Below are 22,514 nucleotides of genomic sequence, written 5' to 3' on the forward strand. Positions count from 1 at the left end.
ATCCTAGCCATCTAGATAGACCATTAAGAATAGCCTGTATGTGTACCTCCTAGAACCAAGAGACAGTCTTCATAGTCTTGAGCACTCTATGATGTCTTATGATGTCTTGCTAAGTCCCATCTCCTCTAATGCTAGTTCTCAATGCATATGATCCTTTCCCTAAAAAAATGAAACCTATCTCTATCATATGCATGCATTAAAATCCCCAGATAGCGAGTAGAACATCCCTTGTGCTAGAATAATACACAATGGTAGGTAGGTTGATTCTTCCCCTTGGGTAGTAAATGGAGAGTTTATTAGGGTGAACTAGTATATTGTAATGTATGTATCACATGGGTGATCTATATGTATCCAAATCAACATGAAGTGAGCTTCCTCATCTCTCCTCACGACCTGCACAATGTGATATAGCTCCTCCTTGTATAGAATTGCCACCCCTCATGACCCTCTGGAGTCACCTCATGATCGTGTTCGAGGATGGTAGGTCATCTCCCATTTGCAACATCTCATCTTTGGTAGGCAAACAAATGGGCATCTATAAGCTATGTACTTGCCCACTTTATGGGCCTTGATGATTTGTGGCATATATTCTTGTCGATGGGCTAATTGTGTTGGATTGAGATCATTCTCGAGGTAGGTATTCTCTCCTTTGAGGGCTTTCCTTTTGGAGAGAGAGTCTTTTCATGTCTCCAAATTAGTAAAGTTGAGGATTTGGGGTTGGGCTCTTGTCGACTCGCCATGCACTCTCAACAATAGAGATATTAGGGATCCCTAGTTTCCCACGTAGTCATTTGGCATTGTCTAGTGGGCTGACTTGTTCTTCCCACCCCACTACATGGACTTGTAAGGCTCACATTTTTCATTTCTCCTCTTGCTATATGTAGTGTTTGAAAACTCTTATTTCTTTAGTGGGACCTTCCTCATCATTTCAATCCATTTAGTACTTTTTGCCACATCACCTCAAACCTTATTTGCAATTGTTGCCCGTGGCTTGATTCCTTTTTCTATGCACGTTTATAGCATATTAAATGATGTTTGCATCTTTTCATGGATATTCTCCACAATCTTACCTTTCTCTCTTTTTTTTTAAAGAGATGGAGCTAGATTTTCTAGATGGTTACCTCATTTTTAAGTTCTGCAATTACTATTCTCCACAATCTTCCCTTTCTCTTTTTTAAAGAGATAGAGCTAGATTTTCTAGGTGGTTACCTTGTTTTTAAGTTCCTCAATTACTATTCTCCACAATCTTACCTTTCCGTTTTTTAAAGAGATCAAGCTAGATTTTCTAGATGGTTACCTTATTTTTAAGTTCCTCAATTACTATCGTTCTCTCTCGAAGAAATGATTGGATGCCTTCCTTCCACAAGGTAAAATGTGCTTATATCTCCTTATGTATTCCATTATTCCACTTTTGTGAGCATTTCCTCCCTCAATTGCTAAATTCCTTCATTGTACATGGCTATCACAACTACATTTTCCAAGCCATGGTCTTGAATATTGCACATGCCTTTGGACATCTTTTACAACTCCAAATGGTAGATTGCTTCTCATGTTTCTCCCCCCATGTGTGACTTTTGGACGATGGTGATACCTTACACATTTTTGGTAATCTTGCCATAACTAAATTTCCATGAGAGAGAGAGAGAGAGAGAGAGAGAGAGAGAGAGAGAGAGAGAGAGAGACGGGGGGGGGACACATCAAAACCTTAGGAAGAGAAAGAGAGATGCTGAGAGAGGGAGATAGGTAGAACACTAAGTAGTTGACTTTGGGAAGTTAAAGTTTAGGATCTAACCCAAAGTAATTCCAAAGTTAATCATATACTAAGAAAGGTCTTTCACCTTTACATGTGGAAGGGGGATAGAGGCATCAATGAGAGAAGACAAAGGGGTGTGTGCACGCACGCACGCACGCACGCACGCACACACACACACACACACACACACACACACACACGGATAGAGACCAATAGTGTGAAGCACCAACCTAAGTGGTGAAAACTATAGCATGTGAAGCATGTCATCAAGACACACATACATACACGTAGACATGCATGCATAAACACTGCTATTGTGACTAGTCGAGGCATAACAAAGAACGACATATCAAAGACAATGTTGTGCATGTAAGATAAAAGATAGAATAAGAAGCCTATATGTGAAAACTATACTGTGAACATTGCTCTTGCTCACTCTTGTTGTGTAAAGTGTGGTGTAGGGTCCTAATTGTTTTACCACGGGTCCAAAGTGCCTAGTTGTAAGCTTTGACATTGTATACACTTTAGATTTTGCACGTAAAATCCTTATACATATACTTGTAGAAAGTGGTTAGATGTATGGCATGGAAAAACAAAAACAAGCTACATGAAAATACCACAAACAAGAAACTCATTGTAAATGTTTTGGTTGTTAGACATAGAAATAGCAATCAACATATTGTAGCATGGGTCTTAGCCTAATTTTTTACTCCAAGTGTGCACCTTGTAGGCTCCTTTAGAGCAACGTCTTTGTGTTTTTTTTATAATGTGGTCTAATCCCTTTTGGGTTGATGTACATATCTCTCGACGGTCTTTGTTGGAGTCATCGATGATAGATATATTGGAGGGGGTAATGTTAAGGGACATCATGAATGACCTATTACTCGTTTCACCACTTTTGAAAGAGAAACCATGAAGGGCAAGCTTAGGCAGAGTGATTGATCTTTGAAATTTGCATGTTGAAAGATGGTGACCATGCAACACAATTACCAAGGAAGTTGACTTTGGAACCACAGGAGACATGATTGACTAACCAGATGCACAAAACCACATTTGGGCCTAAGCTGTGGGAAAGACAAAAACAAAAGCACAAAGGAACCCCCTTATAGAAGCAATTAAGTATTTACTGTTTGGTTTGAGAGATAATAACAAACGCAGGCAAGATATCAAATTCTCGAGTCTTCCAACGCATCTCTCTCGATGACGATGACCATGGTCGCATCCTCCTGTCCCAGGTGGAACCTCGCAACACATGCCCATAGTCAGAAAGCAACTGCACCGCCAACGCATGACAGGACAAGAAGACGATGATGAAGAAGAAGAAGAGGAAGGAGAAAAAAATCGGCAAGCAAAGAGCTAGGTAGACATTTTTACCCCCCTCTCTTTCTTACACGTCTGTGTGTTTGTAGGGTTTCTTCAGAAACGCTGAGATGGGATCTATGTCCTGGGGTTCCTTCACAGAAACATTGAGGTAGAAACACTTAGATGGAATCTATATCCTAAGGTCCCTCCAGAGAAACATTGAGGGAGAATCTTATGTTCTAGGGCGTCTTCAGTCATTCTTTGACGCAGCATCTATGTCCTCTCTCTCATCTCATTCTTCCGAGAAACATAGAGATCTCCTCTCATTTCTGTGCCTGGAGTCTATCCTCCTTGTGTGCCTGCTTATACGATCTCCCTATCTTTGTATTCTCCCGCGTCCCATGATATTCTTTCAAGGCATTCCTCCCGTCCCATCCTCACATCCGACTGCAATGGTTTCTGGAGGTGCCACAGGGCCTGACGATGACCCCTTACTGCGCCAAGGCTCTTCCTTGAATGCGGTCTCTTTTGGGTTCCTCGCCACGGGTGTTTTCATCTCCTTAATCCTCATTGTGGCCATCTTTGAGAAATTCATCCACCGTCCCCCTGCTACCCCAACCCTTGCTGCCCGTCCACCAGACCCAGGCGGCTCAAGGAGCACACAGGTGAGTATGTTAAGCGACAACGACTTTTCTGTAAGTCAAAGCTGCTAAAAGTGCACTATAACATTGTTTATTCACCGTTCAAATAGATTAATGCTATATATCAAGTAAATAATCTCTGGTGCAAAGTTTAATATTAAGAAATTCGAGTTTAATTTTATGAAATTTGAATCTGCTGATGTTTGAGGAAGCTTGTGGTCGATACGATCAGAGTTAAGTTGCAGATATAGCAAAGATGTAGCTGGCCTTGTGGCAGTGATAGGTTTGATTTTTGGATGCCGTTAATTCTTATTCTAGTTGGTTCCAAGCTAGTGTAATCACATGGACTGGATCCTTAGAAAACAGTACACTAAAGATTATAGAGATGGGAAGAATATTAATAAAGTGAACTTTGAATATAGAAAGTGGGCATCCCAGACAGCAAGATGTGACAGCACTTCCAATGCACAGAGTTAATCTGAAGCAGATGCAAAATCTGGCAGCATAGTTAAAGGCCATGCCTGATTGAATTCCAGCTGATTGACCTGTCCAACTTGCCTAATGGCAGTGTCTGACTGACATGTCATTGCTTTTGGTAGTGTCAACTTGTTTGGTTGCCTGTCCCTAGCTGTTTGATTGTCTGTATGTACGCCTGTCCACATGCCTTGTTAGCACTTTGTGTTCTTTCCCACACCCGACATATAGGCTTGCCAAACCAAGCGAGGCATCTTCTGAGGCGAGAAATTGACTGGCTGATGTAAGCCGGTGGTCCCCAAGTTGGGGAGCTTAAGGAAGCCTATTAAAAGGACATTGGGGATAAGTTGCAGGAGAGGACTTTGGGGTCTTTTTTACTTGAGCTTTGCTGATTGCAGCCTTTCTCTATTGTGTACCACATGTGGAGCATAATGCTCTTCAAGACAAAGATGATGTGAAGAGAAAAAAAGAAGATCCTAGAGTTTTACGCCTTTATCTTTGATACCAAATGTAGCATTGTGCTAAATGTAAAGAAAATAGTGAAGCGAAACACTTAAGATTGCAAATATGCCTACTTGGGGCATCCTACTCATCCAAGGTACTAAGGGAATGCAATGCAGCAAGGGTAGGGTCCGTTGTAATGAATAGTAGTGATAGGAAATCTTGCGGCCCACTCATGTATTTTCATCATTAAGAGATTTTTTGCTAGCATCATGGTCATCTCTTACTTGTGCGCCTCATCGCTTAGTAGAAGGCAGTAGGACACTTTGCCCTTAGTCGCTTTATCTATTCTATTTGTAATTTGGTTATTTTGGTTGCTCATTTACTATTGAGGATTTATCATTTTAAATGTGGGCTCCATTGTATTAGAAAATTAGTTAGTTTATGTGTGAGTCTGTGCGTGGATTGGCTGGTTGGGTTATGGGTACATTTCTTTTCGATTGTGATTATGGTTGTATTGTTTGCGCCTAATTTTTGGGTTACCAACTTTTTCATGGAGATTCTATTCACAGTTTGGGGCTTTCTCCCCCTTAGTTGTCTTAGCATACTTTGACATTTGCAGGTTCTTTTAGAGAGAGAGAGCTAGTGACAATGGAGAGAGAGAGCTAGTGCCAATGTCCACTTAACCAGCGACTTAGAGTGCTCTATTGTCTCTGGATTTCATTTTCCAAGCATTCATTTGATTCCCTTTGCAGTGTTCTCTTCTCTTTGCAATCCCTCTCTTCTCTCTTGTATTGTGTAGTCTATTACATCAAGATTCTCCCATCGGCATAACTACATCCACTTTTAACATGGTATTTGTGTTAGCAGTCATTTGTGTCTTGCATAGTTATCTCTCATCTACGAGCCTCGGTTTGTGTTAGATGGGGGCGTTAGGAGCTCTGACACTCGGTTTGTTGTATGTTTTGATGGAGGAGGCAGCTTTGTTTAGAGCATGCATTTCTTTTTCAGTTGATTTTAGGTGTGCTCACATTGGTTGGCTATTTTCTAGCTTGCGTATTTCTTTTTTAGTGGATTTGGACTGTATTCACATCGGCTAGATTGAGGCTTTGAGAGAGTGGAAGGAAAGAGGAAACATGAATACAAATAGAGAAGGGAACAGAGAGACTGCAATGAACTCAGAAAGAATGTTGAATAGGAGGATCGACGAGTCCTTGCACACAGTCCAAGGCATCAATGAGGGCACTAAATGAGGTTGATGATGTATGGCAAGAAGATGGAGGAATAACCCGGATGTTGAAATGTGTTGAAGACTTGCGAGATAGAATGACCAACCAAGTGAGAGGGTAGGCTAATATAGCCAAATAACCCAAAAGCTGGTTGATTGCTGTGCAGGAGTGCCAAAAATCTAGTTGATTGCATAAAATAATGTGTAGTTGCCTTTAGTATGAGCTGAGCGCCACAAAAAATTGGTGTGAATACGCCCTCAAATCATTGAAAAGGAAATGCAAGGCTGGAAATAAACCTTAGCCAATATGAACACACCTAAAATTGATTGAAAAAGAAAAGCACTATAATGCATGCTCTAGAAAGAGCTGCCTCCTATGTTAAAACACATGATAGACTAAATGTTAGAGCTTCTAATGTTCTGGTTTTGACTTAGAACAAGGCTCATAGATAGGAGATGACAGTGCATGACAAACATGACTTCTAACAAAGGCAATTGGCATTTATGAATCATGATGGTGAGAGCTTTATTTTATTATTATTTTGTTGTTGGTCAATCAACGAGCTTTTTTGGCCCCTATAGGTAGCATCTAACGGGTTTTGGCATATTTTTGTTACATCTAGTAGTGCTCTAGTTGGTTGGTCATTATTTGTTTGTAGTTCTTTAAGACACTTTTAACATCTGGGACATTCCTCTCTATCATGGGGGGATGTGAAACTTTGAGATGCTTTAATCTTGCCGATAACATTTGATAATGTTATTAATCAAATGTTCAAGGTTGTTTAGCTCATGTGATGCAAATGACAGTTATTTCATGGCATGGCAAAGGATGCAGTGGGTGTCAAAGGCAAAAGTTGTAATAAGCTATGCCAACTGGGCTTTGGGGTTCAGTTGGTGTTAGCTTTGACCCTAGGATAGTGTTTGGCCAATAAGTGTTAGTGGTGATATCATGGATTAGCATTAATTAATTAATTAATTAATACTAGTCTAAGGGTCAAGAGAGGTTGCGGATCTCTCTAGGTTGCGAATGGCCTAGCCAATGTGTTAATGGATGGGCACATGTAATTTTGGGCAGGGTCAGAAGGGTTGAAATTAATTTTCAGGATTATTTAATTCTGAAGATTAATTAAGTGGCTAAATAATACTGAAAAATGGGTTTGTAGGTTGCCACTTGGCAGAAATGCCTATGCAAATTGAGAAAACGCTTATGGGGGTTGGGTCTAAGCTATTTAGTTAGTCTATAGCTTGTGAGAGAGAGAGAGAGAGAGAGGGAGCTGTTGGTCTATTTCCTGATTAGAGAACAGTAATTTGCTGCAAGAGACAGCCATCTAGGGCCTTAGCATGCAAGGGACAGTAGGAAGACACCTTCTAGGGGGTAGCAACAGCATTGTTGATTTGGTGACAACATTTTGGAGGTGCGTGGTAGTAGGTGATTGCATTAAATGCAGTCTTGAGTAGGCAACATGCAGATTTTAGGGGTTTTTTAATGAAGAAAATCATATTTCTCTCTAATCTTGGCTTTCTTTGACCTTCTTTAGTAATTTCTCAAAAGATCTCGGCATTTCTCAGCCATTCTCAATAGATCTCAACCAAATTTGTTGGACAGCAAGAGGATTGCTGCTATAAACCCTAAATTTTTGTAGAAATTAGGGTTCGACAGCCACCTTGGGACTGGTGCCAACAAGAAGAGACACCATACACTGAAATCAGCACTTGAACTTTGTGGAATTGATAGGGATTTCGTATGTTGGGTCATCCAATGTAAATTGGGGCAGCATTTGGCTAGTCGGTGGTTCCCTTTGTGCAATTCTTGGGTGATAATCAAGGGGCAATCGGCCCCTATTGCTTGTTGATTGTATGCATAGCAATGGGCTTTTGGATCAGCAAAGGAGATTGTGGAATCTCAACTTGTATATTGTCCATTAGCAAAATCAAAGTTAAAGAAATACCGAAAGGGGTGTTGGGGTCTCGGGGCCAACCGGGTGTCTATTGTCCAAGATTGTTAAGGTAATGTGTGCATTTCAGTTTATGCTCTGTTATTAATTGCTGTAATTAAGTGCTTGATTAGGTTTTACCACCCTATACAAGGAGGAAGGCTAGTTTCACCTCTGTCTTTTGATGTTGCCTTCCACCATCAACCTAATCTGGTGCCCTAATTGATGCCTTGGGCTGCATGTAGGGATTGATCAGTCCACCTTGTATTTAGCTTTCATTTCGAGTTCTTTGTTTTTTCCATTCTCTTATTTCATTATCAATCTTTCTCTTCCCATTCTCTCCCCATGTTTATGTTCCTCTTTAGTTGCATGCACTCACAATCAAATGTCTATATTAGGTCTTATGGTGCTGTTTTTTGCTGTTGTTGGTGTGTCCCCACCTTTTTTGTGGGTGATCAGCTGATTCTTGTTGATTGCAACTGATTTCTGGCCTAGGCATCATTCTTAATACTGAAACGGCCTGTTTTGAGCACTTTCTAGCTTGTGTTTTGGCTCCAACACCATGCATTTTCCTGATTTGACTTATCATTTTGTGTTTTCAGTCCTTTTATAGGTCGGGGGATAGTTCTATCAGGCTGTACCACTGTATTGTGGGCTGCTAATTCTGCGTTTCATGTTTTATTGGCTGTAATCTTTGTGATTACTTCATTTCTAGTTGTGTTTGATCAGATTTTGTTCTTTTGTGCAGCAATGATTTTGTGATCAGCTGTCTTTTTTCTTTGTATGCGAACTCGTGCCAAGTACAATTTGTACTGGGTTGTGCCATACTCTCTCTCTACATCTCTTCTCTACTTCTTCTCATCCTATCCTCTCCAAATGACATATCTCCATTGTTTTATTGATGATAAGCTTCATGATCTTGATTATCTCACTTGGAGTGCCATTATGGAAGCTTGGTTCGTGTAGAAGCACCTATGGCACTTCAAGAGCTATAATGCATACTTGTATTCTAGATTCTCTTTCAAATGACTCAGACTGCGACAACTACTAGAAGGCAGTTTTTATTGTTAGCAATCCAGACAACTCATGTGTGAGTTTGACTTATATATTTAGGTATTTTATTATGGTTATTATGATGCTTATTTGGGGCATTTTATGTTGGTCGACCAACATTAAATGTTGGTTGACTTGCCTTTATTTTGACATTATTTTTTTCTTTATATATCCGACTTCCTTATCATTTAGTCACATCATCACCTACAGGTTCTTTGGAGAGAGGGAGCTAGTGCCAATGCCAATGCCAATTCCTTGAAGCCAGAGACTCATTGTTGAACATGTTTTTCTTGTGTGTGGTATATGGATTCCATTTCTCGAGCATATGTACAAGTTCTCTTCCTTTGCTGTGTTTTTTTATTTTTTTTCTTTTCTGTCTCGTATTCAACAATTTATTTCAGCACTTGTCTATGCTTCCATTGCTGCAGCACTTCTGATATGGTATCAGATTGTAGGATCTAGGTTCATGCTGCAATTTTTCTGTTGATTACATGGCTTTTTTTCCTTTGTTGATCAGATGACTTGCTATTGGTGGTTTTCAACTTGTGTGCACTCAGTGCTACTTGCGTTTTCGGACCTACAATTTGCATTTTCAGCCTGTGCTTGAACTTCTATCTCTAGTTGTCACTTTGTTGCATTAAATATTTAACTATCCTGTGCTTTTGGTTTTCTGTCCTTAACTATGGCTAGGCGACTGTTTATAGAGGTCGTTTTTGCAAATTTTGATGGTATTTGACTAGTTCCTCTTCATTTTGCAGCAATTGCCCTTCGTTTTAGTATAGATCAAAATGAGACTTGGACATTGGTGGATCGTTCTCATTACAATCCAGTATCGGGATGAAGTGGATTTTTAGAACCGAGTTCAAGGTTGATGGTTCTTTAGACAAATACAAGGCTCATCTTGTAGTGTAAGGTTTCAAGTAAAAGCACGACATTGACTATGAGGAAATCTTTGCATCTACCGCTCGGTTGATATCATTTCGTCTGCTGATTGCGCTGGTCACTCACCATGGTTAGTTGGTATATCAGATGGATGTTAAAAGGGCTTTTTCTAACAGTTATTTTGAGGAGAAAATTTATGCGGTGTAGTGTCATGAGGATATGCATATTTGAAATCTTATTTAACACGTGGATTAATTTTTAATCACATGATTAAGTAAATATTGCACGTGTGAGGTGCAATTGGGGTCAAAGTAAATTTACGAGCTTGGGATCTGAGGAAATTACGGGATGTCAAAGATAAAAGTTTATAAGTTATGCTTGGTGGTATCTAGTGTCAGTTGTTGGCCTATGTCATTTATTTGGCCATAAGTGTCAATTGGTTACACTAGAGAAGTGACATTTAATGGTACCTAATGCCAATCTGATGGTCAAAGAATGGTGCAGAGACATTCAAGAGTGGAAGATGCCTAGTCAATTTAATTATTGGCTAGTCAGAATCTTCTGAGGCAGCCAGAGACAGGAGAAGACCAATCAACAGTAGGTGACAACATCTATATGCTGTTGAGACAGGGCAGTGACAGTTAATGATTGGTTTTCTTCAGTTCTTTGCATCTACAAGCTGTTGTGCCAGAGGTTGAGAGATTTTAGTTTTCTCTGCTGTAAACCCTAATTTGCAGGAGAAATTAGGATTTAGCAGCACCCTCGGGAAGTATACTAGAAATTGGAAGCTTCAAGACTTGGATTTATTAAGATTGAAGGTGAATTTTAGCTAAATTCAGGTGGAGGACTAGCCAACCATTGAATTTGGGGCATTTCTATCTTCTATGAAGTGGGTGAAGGCCAATTAAGTACCCAAAGTAAGGGGCAAAATAGATTAAAGACTTGCTGGCCACTTTGGACAGCAAGGGGAGTTTGGATTGTGAAGGGGATCGGGAGAATCCCATTGTAAATCAACTTATTTTTCAATAAAGCTAAAGAAATACCAAAAGGGGCGTCAATCATTGTCCAAGATTAGATAAATTTGTATTTTAAGATTTGCATCAATTGTTTGTTGCTGTAATTAAGTTGTAATCAGGGATTTATCACTCTATCCGAGGAGGAAGACTGGGTACATGTAGCCTCTCGGCTTTTCTTTCATTGATCGGATTGATAAGGCATTTCGCTTTTGAACAGCTTTTTATGGGCTGAAGTAAGCATCAAGGTCTTGGTACCATAGGATGAACGAGTTTTTATGGACTCATGGATATCGTTTTATCCCCTATGATTCAAATCTATATGTGCACACTATTAGCGTGGGGGTTAGTTATATCCTATTGCATGTTGATGATATTTTAGTCATTGGCTCAGATTCTGCAGCTATCACAAAAATTAAGGCAAAACTTTGCTCTACATTTGAGATGATAAGACTTAGGTTTATTATCTTATTTCTCGAGAATGGAGATTGTTAGATGTAAGGGAAATATCTTTTTGTCACAGCAGAAGCATAGCCTTTAATTGGTGGAATAGTATTGCTCTGGTTAGATATGGCGAGTGGTTGCCTCTAGATTCCACTTTCCATCTGCACAAGGATATCTGGGGTCAATCTTTTAATGCTCATACCTGTCATTTGGTTGTAGTGAAATTACTCTAGTTGATTCATACTAGACGAGATCTTGTATACTCAATTAGTTTGCTTAGTCAGTATTTTAATGTATCTAGAATGTCTCATTGGATTGCTTGTCTTTGTGTGTTAAGATATTTAAGGTGTACCTGTAATTATAGACTCATTTAATAGTCATGGTTTATGCTTGCAGGGATACAATGATTTTAATTAGGCGGAAGATCTTGACACACGGCATGTGGCAGTTTATTACCATTTTACTAGAGAGCAGATTGAGCTAGGTACTATTTGTCCAATGATAAATTTATAGATATTTTGACCAAGGCGGTGTCAATCGGTTGGTTCTATAGTATCTTTTATCGTGGATCGGCTTGGGCATATCCTTTTTTATTTTTAGATTGACAAGGAGAGGGTGCTTCTCTTACTTTTCGTCGGAGTTTGAGAGGAAGCAGTTTTTTTCTTTTAATAATGACAATGATAATGTTTACAGTTTTTCACCTTTAGACAATTATTATTTTTGTATTGTACATTATGGACATTTGTAACTTCATCCGCATTGTCAAGATGACATGATTATATGGATGCTTAGGCAAGTGAACAATTTTCCTACAAGGGTATTGTCCAAGTGGTATCATTGAATCACATTTTGTATGAGATTTTCTTTTGCATTATCCCATGCATTGACATTCTATTCATGTAAACATGTATTTGCGCATATTTCTCTCTTTTTGGTCACCCTTGGAGTGGTGGACTCCGAATCCATTATACTTGTGGCATTGTACATGACAGTCTCCTAAGGCTTTTTTTTTTCCTATGTCTGCACGTTGGCTTTGCTTGTCTTGCTTGCTTACGTGTTGTATTGTACGTTTCTCCACACATTCTCCATAAGATTCGCACCCACACTCTCTCTTAGGTATCCTTAGATACTTATTCTAGTAGTGTGTGGAACCGTTTTGCCTGTGTTATAAATGTAGTAGGGCTATCTATTCTTATTTTTCCGTACTTTGGGGCTTAGTGACTTAATGAATCGAAGACTGGTTTAAAATTCTTATTTAATGCTAAATTTTGTGATACATTGAACCAAAGTCCTAAAAAAAAGAGTCGATTGCTGATTTCAATCATCTTTGTAGGACTTGGTAGATCCTTGGACAATTGAGACATACCCTTGGTTCAATGCCCTGGCCTCTGTGGGGCGATCACTTGGGCTACCTTTGTAAGATAACCATTGCTACTATAGTCTTGGTAGGTCATGGGGGAGTTGTTGTGTATCCTTTGCTTCATGCCTTGGCTGCTTTGGGATGGGACGCCCTGGGGAAAAAAAACATTATTCAACAGGGCTTGACTGGCTTACTTCTCGTGGCTCAATTTTAGGTTGAGAGGGAGTGTTGAGCCAAAAATACATTAGCTTGGCTTAAATATCTCCAAAAATACTTAATTAATGAAGAAACCATCTTATTTTAAAAGGAAACGCGATCCTAGAGAGTTATTGTGTCCCATATGCACAATCCTAGTCTGGATGTCCCAAACTTTTTATAAATAGCCATGCAACGTACTACTCTCTCTCATTCTCGTTTTTGCAAGTTTTAGGAGCGGTATCTTTTTTGCCCACACCCTGTTCGTGGAGGACATCGCGATAAGAGCTTCCCCTATTTATTTGCCACCATGTGCTACTTGATTTTGACCTTCGTCACTTATTTGCATCTATCGCTTGATACCTTGGAGCTATCACCTACTATTAGATTGTTGCGTCTGTTGATGTCATTATGGTACTGTTGCCATTGGTTAGACATTATTGCCATCTCTAAAATCCGCGTTTGCTTAGTTTCTCTTTTCTCCGATTGTTACTTGCATCTTTTGCATAGTTGCCTACTGATTGTAGTTGCTGCCTAATTTTTCTTTCTTCTTAGGTACTTGTGTTTTTAGTCTCTCTCTTTTGCATTGCCATTTGCACGGGATCCAGTTTTCCTTGACTATGTTTATTGGTGTTCCATACACAGAGATTGCCTTTGCTGCGTTTTAGGATCCATTCACAATACAACACTCTCTCCAACTCATAACCTTTGTCTTAATCCAGAGTTACGAGAGTTCGAGGTTCAGTATTCACTGCATAGTATATTTGCTGCATGAGCACAACGTATTCAATATTCATTGAATTCATTATTCATTGTGTTCACTATCTTTGAGTTACTGTAACCCTAACCCTAATTGTGTTTTGTGTTTATCAGTTTGTCCTGTGTCGTACAATTGGTTTTGTGTTTTTTGCGTTTAGAGTATTTCTTTACACAAGCATGGCTAGGTTATGTAGACATTTTGTTATGATTATTATGATGCTTATTTGGGGCATTTTATACTGGCCAACTTGTCTCTATTTTGACATTGTTTTCTTGTTTATATACTTGGCTTCCTCCTCATTTAGTCACATCATCTATAGGTTCTGTGGAGAGAGGGAGCCGGTGCTAGGGCCTTGGAGCCAGAGGCTCATTGTTGCATGCATATTTCTTGTTTTTTGGCATATAGAATCCATTTTCGAGCATCTCTGAGTTCTCTTCCTTTATAGTGTTGTTATGTTTCCTTTCTTTTTTGTCTTGTGTTCAACAATTTATTTTAGCACTTGTCTATTCTTCCATTGTTTATCATTTTTGACACTTAGGATATAGATGATGCCCATGATTACTTTGCTATTTTGAAGTACATATCTAAAGAGATCATTTTGGCAGTTACCTTCTATAGGACTAATTTAGAGATTTGGGAGAGCTATAGATATTGTGTGAGGCTCCATTAACTATGTGAGCTATGACTCTCTATGGTCACAACCTTGGAGCTGAAGGATATTTTCTACTTCATATTATAGAGATGTAGAATCAACTTCGGCACATGCAATCAGCTCTTCAAGAAGCTCATCTTGTGGCGATTGTAGTTTATAAGCTCCCTTTAGAGTTTGATGCAGTAACCAATGTTCTATGGGCCTAGACATCATCAATACCAAGGAACTTTAATCTTACGTTCTTCATGTTGTTGGAGCACGAGGCACAGTCGTAAGAAATGGCTATTTTTGGGTTCCTTGTTTCAGTTTTCCGTTCCTATTTCTTGTTTCATGGCTATTGTATGACTATATAGCCATAAGGAACAACAATTTGTGGCCATCCCATTTGTGTCCCCTTGTTTTCATTTTCCATTCCATGTGATTATGATGAGGCATCCTTGAGGTTATAGGGGAGACTTTCATCTTGACATGTGGCCATGTTAAGGCTTTTGTAGCTTTAGAGAGGGGTGATATGAAAAAGGTGTAGCTTTAGAGAGGGGTGATATGAAAAAGGAGATGAAGGTCCAATGCTTTCATTGTGGGAAGAAGGGATACTTATACAAGGATTGCAAGGAGCTAATAGCATGGTGAAAGGAGCAGCAACAATAGCAATTGACGTGAGGACATACTTTGGCGGTTTGGCTAAATGAGAGGAACCCATGGTCACTTTAGTCAGAGTCATTATTGAAAAGATGGTCACATATGCTATTAGAGATGCATTGTTGATAGACAAAGAGCTTCTATGACTACTTTTTATTTTCAAGAGGTAATTTAATTGGCATTGACATCAAGTTCCTTCCGAGGCATCTTTATAGTGGCTCGATCACCCATTGTTTGGGTATCCATGGTTTTGCTTTGATGGTCATTGTTGTATGTACTATGATGAGTACTTATCATTGTATATTGAATCGTATGAGATCACCCATGATTTGAGAGAGGGTGTTAGTAGATTAGTCAGTTCATATATGAGTTTGAGTGTGGATCAATCAGTTGGATGCATTTCTTTTTAGTCATGATCAGGGCTATATTATTTTTACGTGATAAGTTCGTTTATGGATGATTGATTATTTATGCATTTTTTGATTTGATTGACTTTCTTTTTTGGCTTTTATTGTTGGTTGACTGATTTCTAATTCTTAGCTATTTGTAGTTGAGCTCCCTCCTCCTTAGTTGTGTTTGTCAGCGCACTTAGTCAATGACTTAATGTTGTATTCGAGTGTCTCATGTCTTAGTATATGGATTCCATTTCTCGAGCACTCTTTTGAGTTTTTTCTTTGCAATTCTATTCTCTATCTTTGGAGTCTCTCTTTCTCATGTGTTGTGCAGTCCATTACAGTAGTTTCATATGCTTTCATCGTTGGTCAAGGACATTGAATTTTCCTTTGGAAATGACTTTTGTGTCATGGGAGGTTGCAGATGTAAATGATTTAATGTTCTAAACTAAGGTTTGTGAAAAGTTTTAATAATTTTAGGTCTGAAGAGGTTAGGATTTAAAATTGAGGTTGGGTGGCATTTAATGGTATTTTAATAAGGGGGTCAATTTTGGGCTATATGTAAGTGTACCTTCCATGTTGGGCTCTCTTTTGTGAGTGTGCGCAATGAGAGAGAGAGAGAGAGAGAGAGAGAGAGAGAGAGAGAGAGAGAGAGAGAGAGAGAGAGAGAGAGAGAGAGAGAGAGAGAGAGACACACACACACACACAGGCACAAAAAAAAAAAAAAAAACTTATTAACCTTCCCAGTGACCCATTTCTTGGCCTCCACCATGTGATGATATATTTGATTAGCTGACCTCTTTTGGAAATCATCAGGAAGCACAAACATCCAATCACACCATGGTTGCAATGGCTGTAATGCAGGCAAGGGAGAGAACCTTTGAAGTTGGTCCTATATGGACGACCAAATGTCACTATATCCGCGAGGCACCTGAAAGTACTGATGAATATGCCTGAAAGAATAAAGACGGGGCTGCTCAGGAATAACACCATCAAGGATAGTCCGTAACCCCAAACGAGCCATTCGATTAAACTTGTCTCTCTGCAAGTCTTTATCTAGCCAGTCCAACAACGTGGAGGAGGCTAGTACTTTTGCTTGTAGCGAATTCTCCTCCTTACAAATATGTGGAGGGCACCAAACTGCAAAACATAACATCTCTTGCCAGGATGCAATCAAACGAGAAAGGAGAAAAGATTGAGAGACTTGTATAGGCCTTGAGGAATTGAGCACATGCCACCAGGAGGCATGAATAACCGTGTTGCCATGAGATATGCCAATCTTTTCTATGAAAAATTTAGCAATATCAGACAAAGGATGACTTTGTACACATAGGGCCTGCAAAAGGGTTAGCCTCCAAGCAGCCATATCAGCTGACTTGGTTCTTCGTGACATTGCTGCTCCCTGGCTGGCTATTGTTCGCTTTACTCCTGTTGTCCTTTCTCTTTGATCTCTTTGTGGTACTCGTGTAGAAGGTTGTTCTAAAAGCCTGATGGCTTCATTACAGTTGTTTCCTTCCTATTTGGTTGGCTTGAAGGCCTGATATAAATATTTCCATACATTAATATACTCTTATTCATAGAGAGAGAGAGAGAGAGAGAGAGAGAGAGAGAGAGAGAGAGAGAGAGAGAGAGAGAGACACACACACACACACACACACACAGAGGAGCGTAGAAGATGAGGGAAGAATATTGCACATGCTAAAGAAGAACGGCGATACAATGATGATGGACTAGTCAGTCCGTACACGCAGCCCACAATGTTAATGAGGGCACCGGAAATAGCCACAAAACCCCTAGATTGACCTATAGAAATTTAGAAATACCATAAATGTTGGCCAACCAGCATTTAATGATGGTTGTGGCTAAATAAATGCCTAGAAAATGCCAATTGGCCACCAAAAAATCCGACTCGCAAGGACAATGTCTGGCAAGTGTGGACAACTTGGAAAATGTAGAAATTGCTCATGCAAAACACATTGGAACCTGACAAACAAAAGTTATGTACCCGAATAGCCACTCTAGAAAAAGTAGTCTCCTCCATCAAAACACATAACAAAGTCGGAGCTTCAAAAGTCCTCGTTTGACTTAGATTGAGGCTCACAAGCAAGAGATGACAAGGCATGACAAACATGACTACAAATATAACCCCTCAAATCCTAGATGTGGCGGAAGGCCAAGGAAGTAACAGATCCTAGGATGTGGCAGAAGGCCAAGGAAGTAACAGATCTTAGGATGACAAGAGGAATGTAAATGTTGATGAAGTCTATTGATGAAGATTGCCGATGAAGAAGCTCCTCACGACCTTGGGAATCCCCCTCTGAAACACTAGGGGCCATAAAGCCACAACCACATCATCGAGATTGTCCCTCTCTTAAAGGGATGGGGGGTATGATGGAACCATTGGAGGAGAGGGTGGAGGTTAGGAAGGAACCTGTGGAAAAGATGGTGCACAAGCAAGAATGGGTGTAGCGATAGAGAACTGCCTCGGAGGACTGTGCATAAGAGAAGGGAAATTGATAAAGCTCGCTCTCTGGCCAATGTATCGTGATAATAGCGATTGTAGTAGAATCCTCAATATAAATGGCCTACTTGGTGAAGTCAACCCGGGTACCAAGCCTAGTAAGGCCATAAATTGAGAGGAGTGGAAAGCCCGAGTTTGGAAGATAAAGGGCTTGTGAAATGGAGCTCAACGGTACTTGGGAAATAAAGGCAAAGTGCCAACACCACAAATAGGCACTAATACGATGTCGTCAACAGTGATGAGTGAATCCTTAGAAGGGCATAGATTGTGCAACAAATCACCTCATGGAGTCATATGATCAGAAGCTCCACTATCAACAAGCCAGGGTCTCTTAGAAGATGAGGCAACCATTGAAGAAGGCTTCTCTAAGTCAGCAATATGAAGGAACATTGACTCGAGTAGAGATAGAAGGCTCGGACGTTTTAGATCCATCCTTTGCTCTCAGATCAAGGTGAGTATACTTCTTTCAACATTTCTCCTTTGGATGTGTCTCCTTCCCATAGTATGGGCATTTAGACTTCTCCGAGTTAGAGTTGGAGCTTGAAGAACTCTGCAGTCTTTTAGCCTTTGACTTCCCTTTCTTTTTCTCCCCCCTCTTGAACCTAGAACAAAAGCTTTGGTGGAGGTGGATCCATTGGCTACCTCTTTGGTGTGCTTGTCATGCTCCAAAACAAGTGGGGCAAGCTCCTCCGACAGAAGCTTCTCACAGGTCCTTGATGTAAGGAGACTTGTGTAGAAGACATCAAATTGGGGAGATGGCAGCTAAGTCAAAAGAATGATAGCCGTATTTGTTGAAGAGGTCATCCTACCAAGGAATGCGAGCTCATTCCTCGTATCCTTCAATCTGTTGATATGATCCTTCATGGAAGGAGAATCATTAACAACAAGCATTCGTAATTTCTTCTCGAGAGTAATCCCATGGGTAAATATCTTTTGATGGTAAAAAGAAGCAAGCTTTGTCCACAATTTTGTTGCTTGCTGCAACTTGCGCACATGCACTAGGACAGAATCTAAGCTTATAAAGAGGAAAGATTGGGCTTTAGAGTTGAGCCGATTCCATAAGGCCACATGATCCATCAATGATCCAAGAGTGGGATCCTCCACTGGATGGGGAATAGGGTGGGTAACAAACTCCCAAAGATCGAAGGTATCAAGGATACACTTCACTTAACATGACCAAAGTGAGTAGTTGGAACCATCTATGAGAGTGCGCAATGGAAGAAGGAACATGAACACAGAGAGAGAGAGAGAGCACATAATGAAGAAAAAAATATGATGAGCATTCGTAACTTCTTCTTGAGAGTAATCCCATGGGTAAATGTCTTCTGATGGTACAAAGAAGTAATCTTTGTCCACAATTCTACTGCTTGGTGCAACTTGCGCATAATCCTCCACTGGACAGGGAATAAGGTAGGTAACAAACTCCCAAAGATCGAAGGTATTAAGAATACACTCCACTTTACATGACCAAAGGAAGTAGTTGGAACCGTATGTGAGAGTGCGCAATGGAAGAAGGAACACGAACAAAGAGAGAGAGAGAGTAGATAACAGAAATGTATGCTGAATACAAAGATGTGGACTGATCAGTCTCTACATGCAGTTTGGAGCGTCAGTGAGATCACTAGATCAGGCTGAAATGAGTGGCAGCACCAATGTCGGAGAGGAACGGGAGCAAGGTGTGTGCTGTAACCTGCAGAAGAGAGTGAGAAGAAGAATGATTGAGGGTAGCGATATATAGCCCCATCTCCCCAAAGCTGGCCGACTTGCTGGTGGCCAACAAAACTGGCCGACTGGGCCCTTAAAATGGGTCAACCTGCACAAAAACGCCTAAAAGGGCTATTGGCCACCGAGAAGGAAATGTAGGCAAACACACATTCTAAATAAATTGACAGAGCTCTTATGTCTCCTGCCAGACTTTGACAAGAGCTCACAACTAGGAGATGACAGACTGACATGCTAAATGAGGCAGACTTACACCATCAAGCCAGCTTTCTTTGGGCAAAGAAGGGGGTACAAACACTTGTATCTGTGAAAAGATGACATACCAGTGAGATAGTAGGGTTTGCGGGGAGGAACACTGAGTGAACTTGGCAAACATGGAGAAGAGAAGAGAAGAGAGAAGAAACTCTGATGAATGGAATGATGAAGTTCTGAATCATGGAGTGAATGTGATACAAGGGAGCAAGGGTGCTGTAGCACAAGGAAGATGATGAAGACAGCCACGAACCACGAACCACGAACCACAATGTCCTCTTAAGGGGTGTGAGGGCAGTGGAGAGGCTAGAGAGAAGAGGTGACGGATTGAATGAATTAGCCGTAAAGAATGAGTGAGAGAGTGGCCTATAAATAGGCACGATCAGTCTAGGATGGCACCCCTTTTTGGGGCTGCAAACCCTAAAGAGTGTGAGGGCAGTGGAGAGGCTAGAGTGAAGAGGTGACGGATTGAATGAATTAGCCGTAAAGAATGAGTGAGAGAGTGGCCTATAAATAGGCACGATCAGTCTAGTATGGCGTCCCTTTTTGGGGCTGCAAACCCTAAATGCCAAATGCGGAAACACAAAAATGCAAATTGTGGGTGAAGGGTTTCTCAACACCCCTTCTCATGCCCAAAAAGGGGAACAAGAGAAGAGTGAGGTGGAGATGCAATGCTACATGCTAAAGAATACTCATGCAGCAGGTGTCACTTGGATAGTATCCCTCGTGGTGGGAAAATTGTTCACTTGCCCAAGCGCCCTAGTACAAAGATGATGAAAATATGCAATGCATAAGAGGAATGTTGGACTTTGTGTGGTGCCGAGAACCATAAGGATATGCTCGTACTTGATCTCGGGAGGTGGCCCCATGCTGACCAAGTGACCAAGGCAAGAAGAGAAGAGAAGGAGGAAGATGTAGAGGATCCCTAAGATCCAAGATTTCCATCGGAAAGGAAACTTGCAGTAAAGAACAGTAGACAGAGTGAATTGGAGAACCCGAAACTCAACCTTGGGCGAGAAGCCTCTAGCTCTGTGCATCCATGCTAGAAGGAATACAAAGGCCTCGTCACCAAGTCACAGTTGAACCTTCGAGGTCCCAATCTAGGTGGTACCTAAAGAGCCTATGTATTAGTAGAAGAGATGATTGGTTGAAGACAGCCACCCAAGGAAAGTAGGGGATGGGTGATGAACTTCATGTGGAGTAGGTTCCCCCTCTGAGGTGGGACGTGGAGGGGCCCCTGTTGAAGTCGAAGAAGTAGATGCCCCCTCTTAGGGTAAAGAAATAACATCCCTCTCTGAATTCCCCTTTGAAGTAGATAGGGAATCCAAAAACTCATGGATCACGGACTCCGAAATATTTGATGACGAAGGAAGTGCCACCGGTCGTGTCGAAGAAGGTATTTGGGGTGTCGAAGAACTCCTAGGGGTGGCCTCTTGAGCTTGAGTAGTCAAGGGTGGGGAAGGCTGGGGCTCTAAATGAGTAAGAGGTTGGCAACAGTCGCTGTCTCTCTATGGAGCGGACTGGGTAGTCGAGGAAGAGAAAGGAGTCAAGCAGCCATTGTCTCTCGAAGGAGCGGATTGATGAGGAGACGGTATCAAACAATCACTCTCTCTCGATGGAGGGGATTGCGGATCCGTAGGTCGTGGAAGCCATTGTACCTGAAAATAAGTGGGAGAAGACTGCCGCTGACATTGCGACGATCTCCAGGAGGCTGTAGTGCCAATCAATCCTCCATGTGCTCGAAAAGACTTAGTGCGTATTGGATGCGTCTCTTATTGCCTTGAGCATAGTACTCTAATAGCTGATGCAAAACGATCTCTGTGGCCCAGAAAGGAGAGGTGGCACAAGGAGTGTCTAGTGGAAGACGCATATACTCCCGGGGGGGGGGTGGGGAGCAAAGGTTGAAGTCGGCAAGCATCGGTGGTGTGTCCGATGATGCCATAGTAGGAGCACCTAGTAGTTTGGTCATCTGTTGGTAAAGAAGCCATGGATACTAGTGTGCCTTTTTGAAGAAGGAAGAGGTCAGTCACCATGAACCATGAACCATAATGTTCGCCTCAAGGGGTGCGAGGGTAGTATGAAGCACAAACCTCAATGTCTGCCTCAAGGGGTGGGAGGGCAGTGGAAGGGCCGGAAGTGAGCTGCCAGTGGGAGGAGGATGCGACCAGTAGTAAGAGGTTGCAACTAGTAGAAAAATGCAGGTGAGGAGAGAGAAAGACTGAAAACGTAGGCTGCAAGAGAGAGAGAGACTAAAAACGCAGGAAAAAACAGCAGCAGCAGTCAATATGCTGAAATCAGCCCCGAACAGTGTGTGATAGGCTAGAAACAGGTTCGAGACTGTTGTAGACAGCAATGGCCAGCTTGGACCGCGATGTCCTCCACATCTGGGGTGTGGGCAGCAAGCTGAAGTACCCGAAATCTGCAAAAACAGATTGTTTTCTAAATGGAGAGTGATTAGCAACAATTGTTTTGCTGTAAACAGCTGCAAATTGTGGGTGGAAGGTTGGAAATAGGTGCCTGATTGTAGATGAGAGCAAGGGACAGCTGAGATTGCGATATCCCCCCGCAAAAGGGGTGTGGGCAGCAAGCTGAAAACACTTGAAACCCGCAAAAACGAGATTTTGATGCAACGGAAGAAGAAGAGAAATGGATGCCGAACCCGCCACCTGTCTTTGTCTTCACTAGAGTGGAGAATCTTTACCGCTGTTTGAGCAGATCCAACTTTGATACCATGTCAAAAGATGACAGTGCGGTTTGCGGGGAGGAACACTGAGTGAACTTGGCAAACATGGAGAGAGAAGAAACTCTGATGAATGGAATGATGAAGTTTTGAATCATGGAGTGAATGTGATACAA

General features: G+C 41.2%; 1 protein-coding gene across 3 annotated transcripts in view; it reads left to right on the forward strand.

The window, feature by feature from the left end:
- Positions 1-2,676: 2,676 nt before the first annotated feature.
- Positions 2,677-22,514, forward strand: part of LOC148027430 (uncharacterized) — a 61,286-nt gene continuing 41,448 nt past the window's right edge. The window contains exons 1-2 of one of the 3 annotated variants that reach the window (XM_087689115.1): positions 2,877-3,113; positions 3,215-3,720. In XM_087689115.1, the coding sequence (XP_087545241.1) occupies positions 3,331-3,720 (390 nt within the window). In that variant the 5' untranslated portion in view covers positions 2,877-3,113; positions 3,215-3,330. The other 2 variants (XR_015692594.1, XR_015692595.1) reach the window with 2 other exon arrangements.

Source organism: Lygodium microphyllum, chromosome 12 (genome assembly GCF_053477565.2).
Source record: "Lygodium microphyllum isolate KBCC chromosome 12, Lygodium_microphyllum_v1.1.10, whole genome shotgun sequence".
Taxonomy (NCBI): Eukaryota; Viridiplantae; Streptophyta; class Polypodiopsida; order Schizaeales; family Lygodiaceae; genus Lygodium; species Lygodium microphyllum.